The sequence below is a fragment of the Ranitomeya imitator genome, chromosome 8 (assembly GCF_032444005.1).
Source record: "Ranitomeya imitator isolate aRanImi1 chromosome 8, aRanImi1.pri, whole genome shotgun sequence".
Taxonomy (NCBI): domain Eukaryota; kingdom Metazoa; phylum Chordata; class Amphibia; order Anura; family Dendrobatidae; genus Ranitomeya; species Ranitomeya imitator.
Genome location: NC_091289.1, coordinates 153,450,875 through 153,464,527, shown reverse-complemented (window position 1 = coordinate 153,464,527; position 13,653 = coordinate 153,450,875). Strand labels below are relative to the sequence as shown.

At 43.4% G+C, this 13,653-nt stretch overlaps 1 protein-coding gene across 3 annotated transcripts in view; it reads left to right on the top strand.

Annotated features, from left to right (window-relative positions):
* Positions 1-13,432, top strand: part of DIPK1A (divergent protein kinase domain 1A) — a 149,927-nt gene extending 136,495 nt beyond the window's left edge. For all 3 annotated transcript variants that reach the window (XM_069737574.1, XM_069737575.1, XM_069737576.1), the window contains exon 6: positions 12,016-13,432. In XM_069737574.1, coding sequence (XP_069593675.1) covers positions 12,016-12,828 — 813 coding nt within the window. In that variant the 3' untranslated portion in view covers positions 12,829-13,432. The remainder of the gene's footprint in view (positions 1-12,015) is intronic.
* The last annotated feature ends 221 nt before the right edge of the window (positions 13,433-13,653 follow it).

The window sequence follows — 13,653 nt, the reverse complement described above, 5'->3', positions numbered from 1 at the left end:
AGTCATGTCAGACTAACTTAATTTCCTTCTACGATGGAATCACTGACTGGGTGGATCAGGGAAATGCAATAGATATAGTATATCTTGACTTCAGCAAAGCATTTGACAAAGTATCTCATACTATCTTTATCTAACCAAGTATAGAATGGACAAGGCTACGGTTAGGTGGATTCATAACTGGCTCAGTGATCGGACCCAAAGAGTGATCATAAATAGCTGCACATCCAGTTGGAAGAATGTCTTAAGTGGGCTCTGTCCTGGCCCCAGTGATGTTCAACATCTTTATCCATGATTTAGATGAAGGAATTGAGGGTTAGCTGATAACATTTGCTGATGACACAAAGATAGGATGGACAGCTAACATAAAGAATGGAAAGATGATTCAAAAAGATCTAAATAAACTGGAACTGTGGGCAGCAACTAACAGAATGTTTAGCAGAGAGAAATGCAAAGTCCTACATCTGGGCAAGAAAAGTGAAAAAAACATATACAGAATGGAAGGTATACAACAAAGCAACAGCACATGTGAAAAATGCTTGGACATACTAATAGATTACAGACTGCACATGAGTCAACAGTGTGATTCAGCAGCAAAAAAGGCAACCGCAATTCTGGGTTGCATTAACAGATGTATAGTCTAGATCACGTGAAGTAATTATCCCCTTGTACTCCTCCTTGGTCAGGCCACATCTGGAATACTGTGTCCAGTTCTGGGCACCACATTTTAAAAAAGACATTGAAAAACTGGAGCAAGTTCAGAGCAGAGTTACCAGAATGGTGACCAGTCTGTAAAGTATGTCCTACGAGGAACGGTTAAAGGATCTGGGAATGTTTAGCTCGTAAAAGAGAAGACTGAGAGTCTTAATAGCAGTCTATAAATATTTCAAGGGCTGTTTGTGTAGAGGGATCATCTTTATTCTCATTTGCACAAAAGAACTAGAAGCAATGGAATCAAACTGAATGGGAAGAGACAGAGATATTAGAAAAAACTTTTTGACAGTGAGGGTAATCGGTGAGTGGAACAGGCTGCCATGAGAGGTGGTGAGAACTCCTTCAATGGAATTCTTTAAACAGAGGCTGGACAGACATCTGTCTGAGATGGTTTAGTGACTCCTGCATTGATCAGGGGGTTGGACACGATGACACTGGAGGTCCCTTCCAACTCTAACATTCTATGATTCTATGATCTTTGATTGCAAGTATTTAAGCAGCCACAATCTTGCAGTTTGGCATTGGGCTTTGCTCATATGCCCCTGGTGGCTTCTATTTATTACGGAAACCTGACTGCTGTGCTGGACTCTTTATATGACTTATACTGGGTTTTGCTGAGATATCTGATTTGATCCATATATTACTATTACAGCAGAATTTGCAACACTAGTTTCTGCAATTAGCTGCAGGATCCAGTTAATATAGTGTACATTTTGCTATCATCATTAGTGATGAGCGAGTTTACTCGTTGCTCTGGTTTTCCTGAGCACGCTCGGGTGACCGCCAAGTATTTGACTGCTTGGAGATTAAGTTTTCATCGCGGCAGCTGAATGATTTACAGCTACTAGCCAGGCTGAGTACATGTGGGGGTTTTCTGGTTGCTAGGGAATCCCCACATGTAATCAAGCAGGCTAATAGCTGTAAATCATTCAGCTGCCGCGATGAAAACTAAATCTCCGAGCAGTCATAAATACTCGGAGGTCACCCGAGCGTGCTCAGGAAAACCCGAGTAACTAGTATATTTGCTCATCACTAATCATCATGCCATAGTAGCTTCTTTCTGGTATAGCGTTGAGCTTTATGCATTGCCAGGATAGGTTTTGTGTATGGAGACCAACCAAGTAAGGGGGTCACTTCCACACCACCATCATATGCGTTTCCTATAGTAAGACTTGCTGTCCTTGTTTGATAGTTTCCATTTCACATATTAATTATTTTTTTTTAAGGTCTTCATTTATTATTAATTTTTTTTCCCATAAATGTTTCTCTGTTATCAAAATCATCCATTTTCAAACATAGTATAGGTTATACTCTGCTAGAAGCCTCTGTTGCAGATCTTATCAAGATAAAATAGTGCAGCAGGCTGTGCTACGTTTTCCACCATAATGACGGACCCAGGTATAACCAACGGGTACTGTCAGGAGCCATTTGTGTCCGTCATGTGACCAGTCTGGCCCAGAGTGAATTCTTGTTTTCTGCTCTTGCAACCTGAACTGAAATACTGAATTTAGAACTTATATGGTCACATAGCCTTCCCTATGACCAGTGCAGTATTTCTTGTCCAGATTGCACGACTGCAGAATTCTTTCCGTACATGGTCTTGATATAAACGGCTGGACAACGTGATCTGATTTTAAATGGAGGGCTTTCAACACAAAGTGACTGCACAAACCAAGCACATATTTTCAGTGCACCCTTTATTGGTTTAGCTTGGCGGTTCCCACCTACTTGTTTTCCATCTATCTTAGCCCTCCTCTGGCTTCAGATCTGTTAATTAAGGGAGAGGAGGGAGGAGATGGATGGAAAAACAAGTAGGTGGGAAGTTGCACTGAACTGTTTTGCCACAAGCGTGGACCGAGCGCATGCGCATGTGCATGGTTTGAACAATCATTTTGTGCTGACCGACTCCCTGTGACTGGTAAAACTTCATATAGGCATCATAACCACCCTTCATCTTTTCTTGCCTGCTCAGTATGTGCTCAACCCAAAATTTTAGAATTGGGACTTAAGTGTATAAATGTTTTTTTTTTTGCAGTCTCAAATACTAAAATAATGAGATATATACCGTTAACACTGGCATTAACCCTGTGTGAGCGCTCAGCACTGACTGGAGGGCAGTAAAACAGCGGCCATTTCGCTGCCAGACTATGGCCGTCGCTGATTGGTCGTGGGCATTTTGCCACGACCAATCAGCGACTTGGATTTCCATGACAGACAGAGGCCGCGACCAATGAATATCCATGACAGACAGACAGAAAGGCAAACAGACGGAAGTGACCCTTAGACAATTATATATTAGATATAAAAATTTTACAATGCAAGCAATGGAAAGTATAGCAGAGAGCCGTCCCTTCCTTTCCTTTACCCACTGTGTAGAGAACAAACACAATTATTTTTCTCTGCAGATTGCACTTTTCCATGTGGTTATGTAACTTAGAAACCTGTAGATCAATGTTGAAAACCTTTCAGAATTCCTTTCTACAAACAGCAATAGAGCAATTTTAGCCGTGGAGTAGTGCGATCTCCTATAATGGCTGCTGATTGAGGTAACCAGTTCTTTTAGAGGTTTAATCAAGACCCTAACAGCATTAAATATAATGTAGACCACCCATTACTCCTGAAAAGGGGATTGCTACAGAAGAAAGGGACATCATCAAACTGACAAAAACGCCTTTTGAATATTGGCACCCTAATGGTCTAGATAAATATGTTAGTTCCCTATTGATCTTTTTTTTTTTTTTTAAATCATGCACTCTGCTGTTGAATGGATTTTTTTGCACCAGGTTAGAGCTATGATTTCTTTCTTGTCTATTACTAGAACTGATTACACCAACCACCCTCCTAATATTGTGTAGTTCCTCTGTGTTCCAAACTAGCTCTCACCCGGCAAGTCATGGCCTCCTCTGAAGGTGTCCTGTGAAATCTGCCACCAAGATGTTAGCAGTAGACCATTGTGTCTTGTAAGTTTGTGAGGTGTGACCTTCATGTTTTGGACTTTTTTTTAGCATTTGGATTGCGATCTGGTGTATTTGGAGACCACATCAATATCTTGAGTTCTTTCTTCAACCATTCCTGAACAGTTTGTGCAGACTGCATTATCTTGCTGGAAAAGGCCACTGCTATTGGGGAACACTGTCATGCCATGAATGCAGAGTACTTTTGTTGTAAAATGTTTAGGCAGGAGGTTTGTATCAAAAGTAGCAACCGCATGAATGTCAGGACCCAAGGTTTACCAGTAGAACATCATCTCCTCCTGGTGCCATCTCTTCCTCAGGTGACGGCCACACGTATGGCTGCCACAGGGTGCAAAATAAAACCTAATTGGTCAAACTAGGCCTCCTTCCATTGCTCCACGATTCAGTTCTAATGCTCACATGCCCATTCTACATGTTGGTGGTGGGCAGGGGTCAGCATGGACGATTTGACCAGATGTATTAGTGACTGAAAGGGCTCCTATGCAAGAACAGTATGTAGGCCTCTCACGGTCCATTAGTTCATCACAATGTACCCTGTCATGATTCCAATGGCAGGGAATCACAAAAGGACAAGCACCAACAAGCTCTAGGGTGATGGAACCTGAGCTGACCGCGACCCTAAACCTGAACACACAAATAACAATAGCCGGGGAACGTGCCTACGTTGATCCTAGACGTCTCGCACCAGCCGAAGATCTAACTTCCCCTATTAGAAGAAACACAGACCTCTCTTGCCTCCAGAGAAATACCCCACAGAAATAGCAGCCCCCCACATATAATGACGGTGAAATGAGAGGAAGGCACATACACAGTATGAAATCAGATTCAGCAAAATGAGGCCCGCTAAAACTAGATAGCAGAGGATACAAAAGTAAACTGCACGGTCAGCAAAAAACCCTTCAAAAAACCATCCTGTAATTACCGTATTTTTCGGACTATAAGACGCACCGGACCATAAGACGCACCCCAAATTTGGGGTGAAAATTGCAGAAAAAAAGATTTTTTATAACATGGGGGTCCGTCTTATTGTCCGAATTTACAGTATCTTATGGCGGTGGCAGAGCAGGGTCACAGGAGGCAAGGTGGGGTGATGCTGGGATGAGGAGGTGCTGGGATGAGAAGGTGCTGGGATGAGAAGGTGCTGGGATGAGAAGGTGCTGGGATCAGGAGGTGCTGGGATCAGGAGGTGCTGGGATCAGGAGGTGCTGGGATCAGGAGGTGCTGGGATGAGAAGGTGCTGGGATCAGGAGGTGCTGGGATCAGGAGGTGCTGGGATCAGGAGGTGCAGTGAGAGGTATGGCGTGAGAGGGGTCCCTGGCGTACCATGCAGGCTTACCTAGGTGGCAGAGGTGCGGTGGCAGAGGTCCGGTGGCAGAGGTGCGGTGGCGGGGGTGTGGCAGCAGAGGAGGCGCAGGAAGCGGGGTCCCTTTCCCCGGTATGGTGATGCAGCAGGCCCGGTATGCAGCAGAGCTGGGTGAATCCTCTTGTTATCGGTGGGTGCGGCCATCTTCCTGAGGCCGCGCGTGTGCAGATGAAGCGCTCTGCTCCCGGGGCTTCAGGAAAATGGCCGCGGGAGGCAGCGCGTGCGCAGATGGAGATCGCGGCGGCCATTTTCCTGAAGCCCCGGGAAGCAGAGCGCTCCATCTGCGCACGCGCGGCCTCTGGAAAATGTCCGCCACCACCGATAACAAGAGGATTCACCCGGCTCTGCTGCATACCGGGCCTGCTGCATCACCATACCGGGGAAAGGGACCCCGCTTAATGCGCCTCCTCTGCCGCCACACCCCCGCAACCGCACCTCTGCCACCGGACCTCTGCCACCGCACCTCTGCCACCTAGGAAAGCCTGCATTGCGACTATTAGACGCACCCCCCATTTTCCCCCCTTTTTTGGGGGGGAAAAAGTGCGTCTTTTAGTCCGAAAAATACGGTACTTGAACTCATGTTCCAACTCATGGAACATGAGGAGCAATTACAGCCCGCTAGAGCAACCAGCAGCAAAGAAACAATTATATGCAAGCTGGACAAGACAAAACTAAATCAAAACGTGGAACAAGAAAATCAAAAACTTAGCTTGTTCTGAAGATTACTGAAGCCAGAAGCTGAGGTAACAAACACTCTGATAACCTTGATAGCCGGCGGGGAAATGACAAGAAAGCCCGGTTAAATAGGAAACTCCCAAATCCTAATAGAACAGGTGGACACCAGAGACAGCAGAACACAAATCACCCAGTACCATCAGTAACCACCAGAGGGAGCCCAAAAACAGAACTCACAACAGTACCCCCCCTTGAGGAGGGGTCACCGAACCCTCACGAGAACCACCAGGGCGACCAGGATGAGCCCTATGAAAAGCGCGGACCAAATCATCAGCATGAACATCAGAGGCAACCACCCAAGAATTATCCTCCTGACCATAACCCTTCCACTTGACCAAATATTGGAGTTTCCGTCTGGAAACACGAGAATCCAAGATCTTCTCCACAACATACTCCAATTCTCCCTCCACCAGCACCGGAGCAGGAGGCTCAGGCGAAGGAACAACAGGTACCTCATACCTCCGCAACAACGACCGATGGAACACATTATGAATAGCAAACGATGCCGGGAGATCCAAACGAAATGACACAGGGTTGAGAATTTCCAAGATCCTATAAGGACCGATGAACCGAGGCTTGAACTTAGGAGAAGAGACCTTCATAGGAACAAAACGAGAAGACAACCACACCAAGTCCCCAACACGAAGTCGAGGACCCACGCGGCGACGGCGATTAGCAAACTGCTGAGCCTTCTCCTGGGACAACTTCAAATTGTCCACCACATGACTCCAAATCTGATGCAACCTATCCACCACCATGTCCACTCCAGGACAATCAGAAGGCTCCACCTGACCAGAGGAAAAACGAGGATGAAACCCCGAATTACAAAAGAAAGGAGAAACCAAGGTAGTAGAACTAGCCCGATTATTAAGGGCAAACTCGGCCAGCGGCAAAAAGGTAACCCAGTCATCCTGATCAGCACTAACAAAACACCTCAAATAAGTTTCCAAGGTCTGATTAGTTCGCTCCGTCTGGCCATTCGTCTGAGGGTGGAATGCAGACGAAAAGGACAAATCAATGCCCATCTTAGCACAGAACGTCCGCCAAAATCTAGACACAAACTGGAATCCCATGTCAGAAACGATGTTCTCCAGAATCCCATGCAAACGAACCACGTTCTGGAAAAACAGAGGGACCAACTCAGAGGAGGAAGGCAACTTAGGCAAGGGTACAAGATGAACCATTTTAGAAAAGCGGTCACACACAACCCAGATGACGGACATTTTTTGAGAGACAGGGAGATCCGAAATAAAGTCCATGGAAATGTGCGTCCAAGGCCTCTTCGGGATAGGCAAAGGTGACAACAATCCACTGGCTCGAGAACAGCAAGGCTTAGCCCGAGCATAAACCTCACAAGACTGCACAAAAGAACGCACATCCCTAGACAAGGAAGGCCACCAAAAAGACCTGGCCACCAAGTCTCTAGTACCAAATATTCCAGGATGACCTGCCAACGCAGAAGAATGGACCTCAGAGATGACTCTACTGGTCCAGCTATCCGGAACAAACAGTCTCTCAGGCGGACAACGATCAGGTTTACCCGCCTGAAACTCCTGCAAAGCACGTCGCAAGTCTGGGAAGACGGCCGACAAAATCACCCCATCCCTAAGGATACCAGTGGGCTCAGAATTTCCAGGGGAGTCAGGCACAAAACTCCTAGAAAGAGCATCCGCCTTCACATTCTTTGAACCTGGCAGGTATGAAACCACAAAATTGAAACGAGAGAAAAACAGTGACCAACGAGCCTGTCTAGGATTCAGACGCCTGGCAGACTCAAGGTAAATCAGATTTTTGTGATCAGTCAAGACCACCACACGATGTCTAGCACCCTCCAGCCAATGACGCCACTCCTCAAATGCCCACTTCATGGCCAAAAGTTCCCGATTACCCACATCATAATTCCGCTCAGCGGGCGAAAATTTTCTAGAAAAGAACGCACATGGCTTCATCACCGAGCAATCGGAGCTTCTCTGTGACAAAACCGCCCCCGCTCCAATCTCGGAAGCATCAACCTCAACTTGGAAAGGAAGCGAAACATCAGGCTGACGCAACACAGGAGCAGAAGAAAACCGGCGTTTAAGTTCCCGAAAGGCCTCCACAGCCGCAGGAGACCAATCAGCAACATCAGCACCCTTCTTAGTCAAATCCGTCAAAGGCTTAACAACACTAGAAAAATTAGTTATAAAACGACGATAGAAATTAGCAAAGCCCAAGAACTTCTGCAAACTCTTAAGAGATGCAGGCTGCGTCCAGTCACAAATAGCCCGAACCTTGACGGGATCCATCTCAATAGTAGAAGGGGAAAAAATATACCCCAAGAAAGAAATCTTCTGGACTCCAAAGAGACACTTTGAGCCCTTTACAAACAAGGAATTAGCCCGCAGGACCTGAAACACCTTCCTGACCTGCTGAACATGAGACTCCCAGTCATCAGAAAAAAACAAAATATCATCCAAATACACAATCATAAATTTATCCAGATATTCACGGAAAATATCGTGTATAAAGGACTGGAAGACTGAAGGAGCATTAGAAAGTCCGAAAGGCATTACCAAATACTCAAAATGGCCCTCAGGCGTATTAAATGCGGTTTTCCACTCATCACCTTGCTTTATTCGTATAAGATTATACGCACCCCGGAGATCAATCTTAGTGAACCATTTAGCCCCCTTAATGCGAGCAAACAAATCAGTCAACAAAGGCAAAGGATACTGATATTTTACGGTAATCTTATTCAAAAGACGATAATCTATACAAGGTCTCAAGGACCCATCTTTCTTGGCCACGAAAAAACAACCTGCTCCCAAAGGGGACGAAGATGGACGGATATGTCCCTTTTCCAAGGACTCCTTAACATAATCCCGCATAGCAGTATGCTCTGGCACTGACAGATTGAACAAACGACCTTTAGGAAATTTACTACCAAGAATTAAATCTATAGCACAATCGCAATCCCTGTGAGGAGGAAGCGAACTGAGTTTAGGCTCCTCAAAAACATCCCGATAATCCGACAAAAATACAGGAACCTCAGAAGGAGTAGATGAAGCGATAGAAATCGGAGGTGCATCATCATGAACCCCCTGACATCCCCAGCTTAACACAGACATTGTTTTCCAGTCAAGGACTGGATTATGAGTTTGTAACCATGGCAAACCAAGTACTAGAACATCATGTAAATTGTAAAACACCAGGAAGCGAATCACCTCCTGATGAACGGGAGTCATACGCATGGTCACTTGTGTCCAGTACTGAGGTTTATTCATAGCTAAAGGTGTAGAGTCAATTCCCTTCAAAGGAATAGGGACTTCCAGAGGCTCAAGACTAAACCCACATCGCTTGGCAAATGACCAATCCATAAGACTCAGGGCAGCGCCTGAATCTACATAGGCATCGACAGAAATGGATGATAATGAGCAAATCAGAGTCACAGACAGAATGAACTTAGACTGTAACGTACTAATGGCAACAGACTTATCAACCTTTTTTGTGCGTTTAGAGCATGCTGATATAACATGAGCTGAATCACCACAATAAAAGCACAACCCATTTTTCCGCCTATAGTTTTGCCGTTCACTTCTAGACTGAACTCTATCACATTGCATTGTCTCAAGTGCCTGTTCAGAAGACACCGCCAAATGGTGCACAGGTTTGCGCTCCCGTAAACGCCGATCAATCTGAATAGCCATAGTCATAGACTCATTCAGACCCGTAGGCATAGGGAACCCCACCATAACATCTTTAATGGCCTCAGAAAGGCCATCTCTGAACTTTGCAGCCAGGGCGCACTCATTCCACTGAGTAAGCACTGACCATTTCCGAAATTTTTGACAATATATTTCTGCTTCATCTTGCCCCTGAGAGAGAGCTAATAAAGCTTTTTCAGCCTGAATCTCTTGGTTAGGTTCCTCATAGAGCAAACCCAATGCCAGAAAAAACGCATCCACATTAAGCAACGCAGGATCCCCTGGTGCCAATGCAAATGCCCAATTTTGAGGGTCACCCCGCAGGAAAGATATAATAATCTTAACCTGCTGAGCAGGGTCTCCAGAAGAGCGAGATTTCAAAGAAAGGAACAGCTTGCAATTGTTCCTAAAATTCAGAAAACTAGATCTATCTCCAGCAAAGAACTCTGGAATAGGAATTCTAGGTTCAGACATAGGAGCATGTACAACAAAATCTTGTATATTTTGAACCTTAGCAGCAAGATTATTCAAGCTGGAGGCTAAACTCTGGACGTCCATGATAAACAGCTAAGGTCAGAGCCATTCAAGGATTAAGAGGAGGAAAAAAAAAAAATCAGCCTGGCTGCAATTAGGGCTAGGCAGCAACCTCAGAGGAGAAAAAAAAAAAAAAAAACTTCCTCAGACTACTTTTCCTCCTACTTCAGCCCAAACATTTTGGGCCGGCTATACTGTCATGATTCCAATGGCAGGGAATCACAAAAGGACAAGCACCAACGAGCTCTAGGGTGATGGCACCTGAGCTGACCGCGACTCTAAACCTGAACACACAAATAACAATAGCCGGGGAATGTGCCTACGTTGATCCTAGACGTCTCGCACCAGCCGAAGATCTAACTTCCCCTATTAGAAGAAACACAGACCTCTCTTGCCTCCAGAGAAATACCCCACAGAAATAGCAGCCCCCCACATATAATGACGGTGAAATGAGAGGAAGGCACATACACAGTATGAAATCAGATTCAGCAAAATGAGGCCCGCTAAAACTAGATAGCAGAGGATACAAAAGTAAACTGCGCGGTCAGCAAAAAACCCTTCAAAAAACCATCCTGTAATTACTTGAACTCATGTTCCAACTCATGGAACATGAGGAGCAATTACAGCCCGCTAGAGCAACCAGCAGCAAAGAAACAATTATATGCAAGCTGGACAAGACAAAAATAAATCAAAACGTGGAACAAGAAGATCAAAAACTTAGCTTGTCCTGAAGATTACTGAAGCCAGAAGCTGAGGTAACAAACACTCTGATAACCTTGATAGCCGGCCTGGAAATGACAAGAAAGCCCGGTTAAATAGGAAACTCCCAAATCCTAATAGAACAGGTGGACACCAGAGACAGCAGAACACAAATCACCCAGTACCATCAGTAACCACCAGAGGGAGCCCAAAAACAGAACTCACAACAGTACCCCTTTTATGTTCTACTTTGTAGGAGGAAATGGGCTCCTTACCTCTTGGGCCCCTGTGCAGCCCAATTGCACCAATGGCATGTCCACCCCTGCGTCACAGTACAGTACACAAATATCTCCAGTCTTCAATTCAAGCCACTAAAGGTGCTTTTCGGTCACCAAAATTATATATATATATATATATATATATATATATATATATATATATATATATATAATATACATTGCATTTATGTATTTTTCAGGCTAGTCAGTAATAAAGGAATCCTTTTTTTTATAATTTTCCGTCAAATAAGGACAAAATGTGTCTTGCGTCGTATAGTTTTATAACTAGGTACCTCTGTACAACATTCTTTTCTTGTTGAATGTCAAACAATTTATGTTTCCCAGAGGATATTGTAGACAGATATTCAGGGAAGCGAGGATAGTCTGCGAAGGTACAATGTGAAGGGAGTCAGATGATACATTAGGTACACTGTAAAACGAGGACAGATTTGTAAGATTATGTCTTAAATAAAAGAAAAAAGTTATCCGAGTTTTTTTTGATCATCGGATACAAAGTGAGAAATGGCTCCCATGGTAAGTTGGCATAAACAAAACCTCATATTTTGGATGCACATTAATTGTATGCACGTTACAGTAACTTTAAATTGAAACATTTGATCATCTTTTAATAAAAATGTATCAAGTATTAAAGTTATTTTTTTCTTACTGGGCTCATAAAGCTTTAATGTGGTCCCAAGTGATCTCGGGGACTGGTTCTTGTTGTTGACACTGAATAAGGCAAATCCTAAGAGCTCTGGAGATTTTTTTTTTTTTTATTTGTTCTTATTGAACTACTGATAAGAGCACATCGGGGTTTAAAAAATGTACCGCATATGAAAGCATGATAATTTCCCCGGTGCTTTGAAAATCTGTATTAGAACTGCCATTATCCACCTCCACAAAAAAAGTTTTCATCCATTAATTTATCCTATGAACACTACCCAGAAGTTTTCCTTTTTGTTATTTTTTTTAAGGCAATGCATCTATTGCGTGAGTCCTTTTAAATTAACCTTTCTTTTCTTTTTTTTTTGTTTCAGACTAAATTAGGTGACCAAGGTAATCTCCGTGATCTAGTAAACCTCATTTTAGCAGCTGCAGATGGTAATAAGGACGGCCATGTTTCCCTACCAGAGGCCAAATCTGCATGGGCTCTCCTACAACTCAATGAGTTTTTGTTGATGGTAATCCTTCAAGATAAAGAACACACCCCAAAATTACTTGGGTTCTGTGGAGATCTATACATAACAGAGCGTGTATCTTACACCTCGCTTTATGGAATAAGTCTACCATGGATCTTTGAAATACTTGTTCCTCAAGGACTCCGAAAACGGATGGACCAGTGGTTCACTCCATCCTGGCCTCGGAAGGCTAAGATAGTGATAGGCCTTCTTGAATTTGTAGAGGATATTTTTCATGGACCTTTTGGAAATTTTCTAATGTGTGACACAAGTGCCAAAAACTTTGGTTATAATGACAAGTATGACGTGAAAGTGGTGGACATGAGGAACGTTGTTCCGGAGTTGCACTTAAAGGACATGATCAAAGACCGACCGTGTGAAGAGGACTCTGACTGTGTTTATGGTACTGACTGCAGCACTGTGTGCGACCAAAGCAAAAAGAAATGTACCGCAGATGTAAGCCAACCAAATCTAGCAAAAATATGTCTGTTAGTGAAGGACTACCTCTTTCGAGGGAGCCCTTCTGAAATCCGCGAGGAACTAGAGAAACAAATCTACTCCTGTATTGCCCTGAAAGCTGCTACCAAGAACATGGAGATGCAACATTCATTAATTTTAAACAACTTAAAAGCTCTTTTATGGAAAAAGATCTCACATACTAATGATTCATAATGTCCCGGAAATATTTCCATCTGACTTTCCACTCTCATGCAACAGCAACTGCTGTATGTGTTGTAAAGTTATGTTAATTTTATGTAATTTTTTTTTTTCTTTTTATAATATCTTCACCTCTTCAAATCCAATGCGGAAAATAGTATTTCTTCATTAAGCCATTGGCGTGTCAATTTTAAAACAAACTGTTGTTCAATTTTATGGTCAACTTGTCATTGACTTCGAGTGTCTGGTAGCACACGATATGCACTTATATTGCCTCAAATGTTGGCAAAAATTCATCATTCATATGATTATGTCTTATTTGCTACATTCAGGATGTTACAATGCTGTGAAATTTGCCTCCTTCTGATGGTGTAACTTAAGGCGTTTTTATAAAATATTAACTATATTATTATATTTTTTTTTTTTGGAAGAACGCCGGCCAAAAAACCACTCCTGTCATATTGTGGTTAAATAAAAGCTGCTGTTTTAAAATATGGAATTGGAAAATGGAGATAAAGTTTACTGATAAGTTAGCATGGATGAATTTGCACACTATTGTTCAGAGCATAACTAAACAATAACATGTCATTAAAATGTGGTTCATCAACTGACTACTTAACATATGTTCCAATTGTGCATAATTATTATAATTTTTTATCATTTATTATTATTTTTTATTAGTATACATTTTTATAGCGCCATTTATTCCATGGCGCTTTACATGTGAATACGAGGCAAATATAGACAAATACATTAAACATGAGCAGATAACAAGGCACACGGGTACATAAGGAGGGAGGACCCTGCCCGCGAGGGCTCACAGTCTGCAGGGGATGGGTG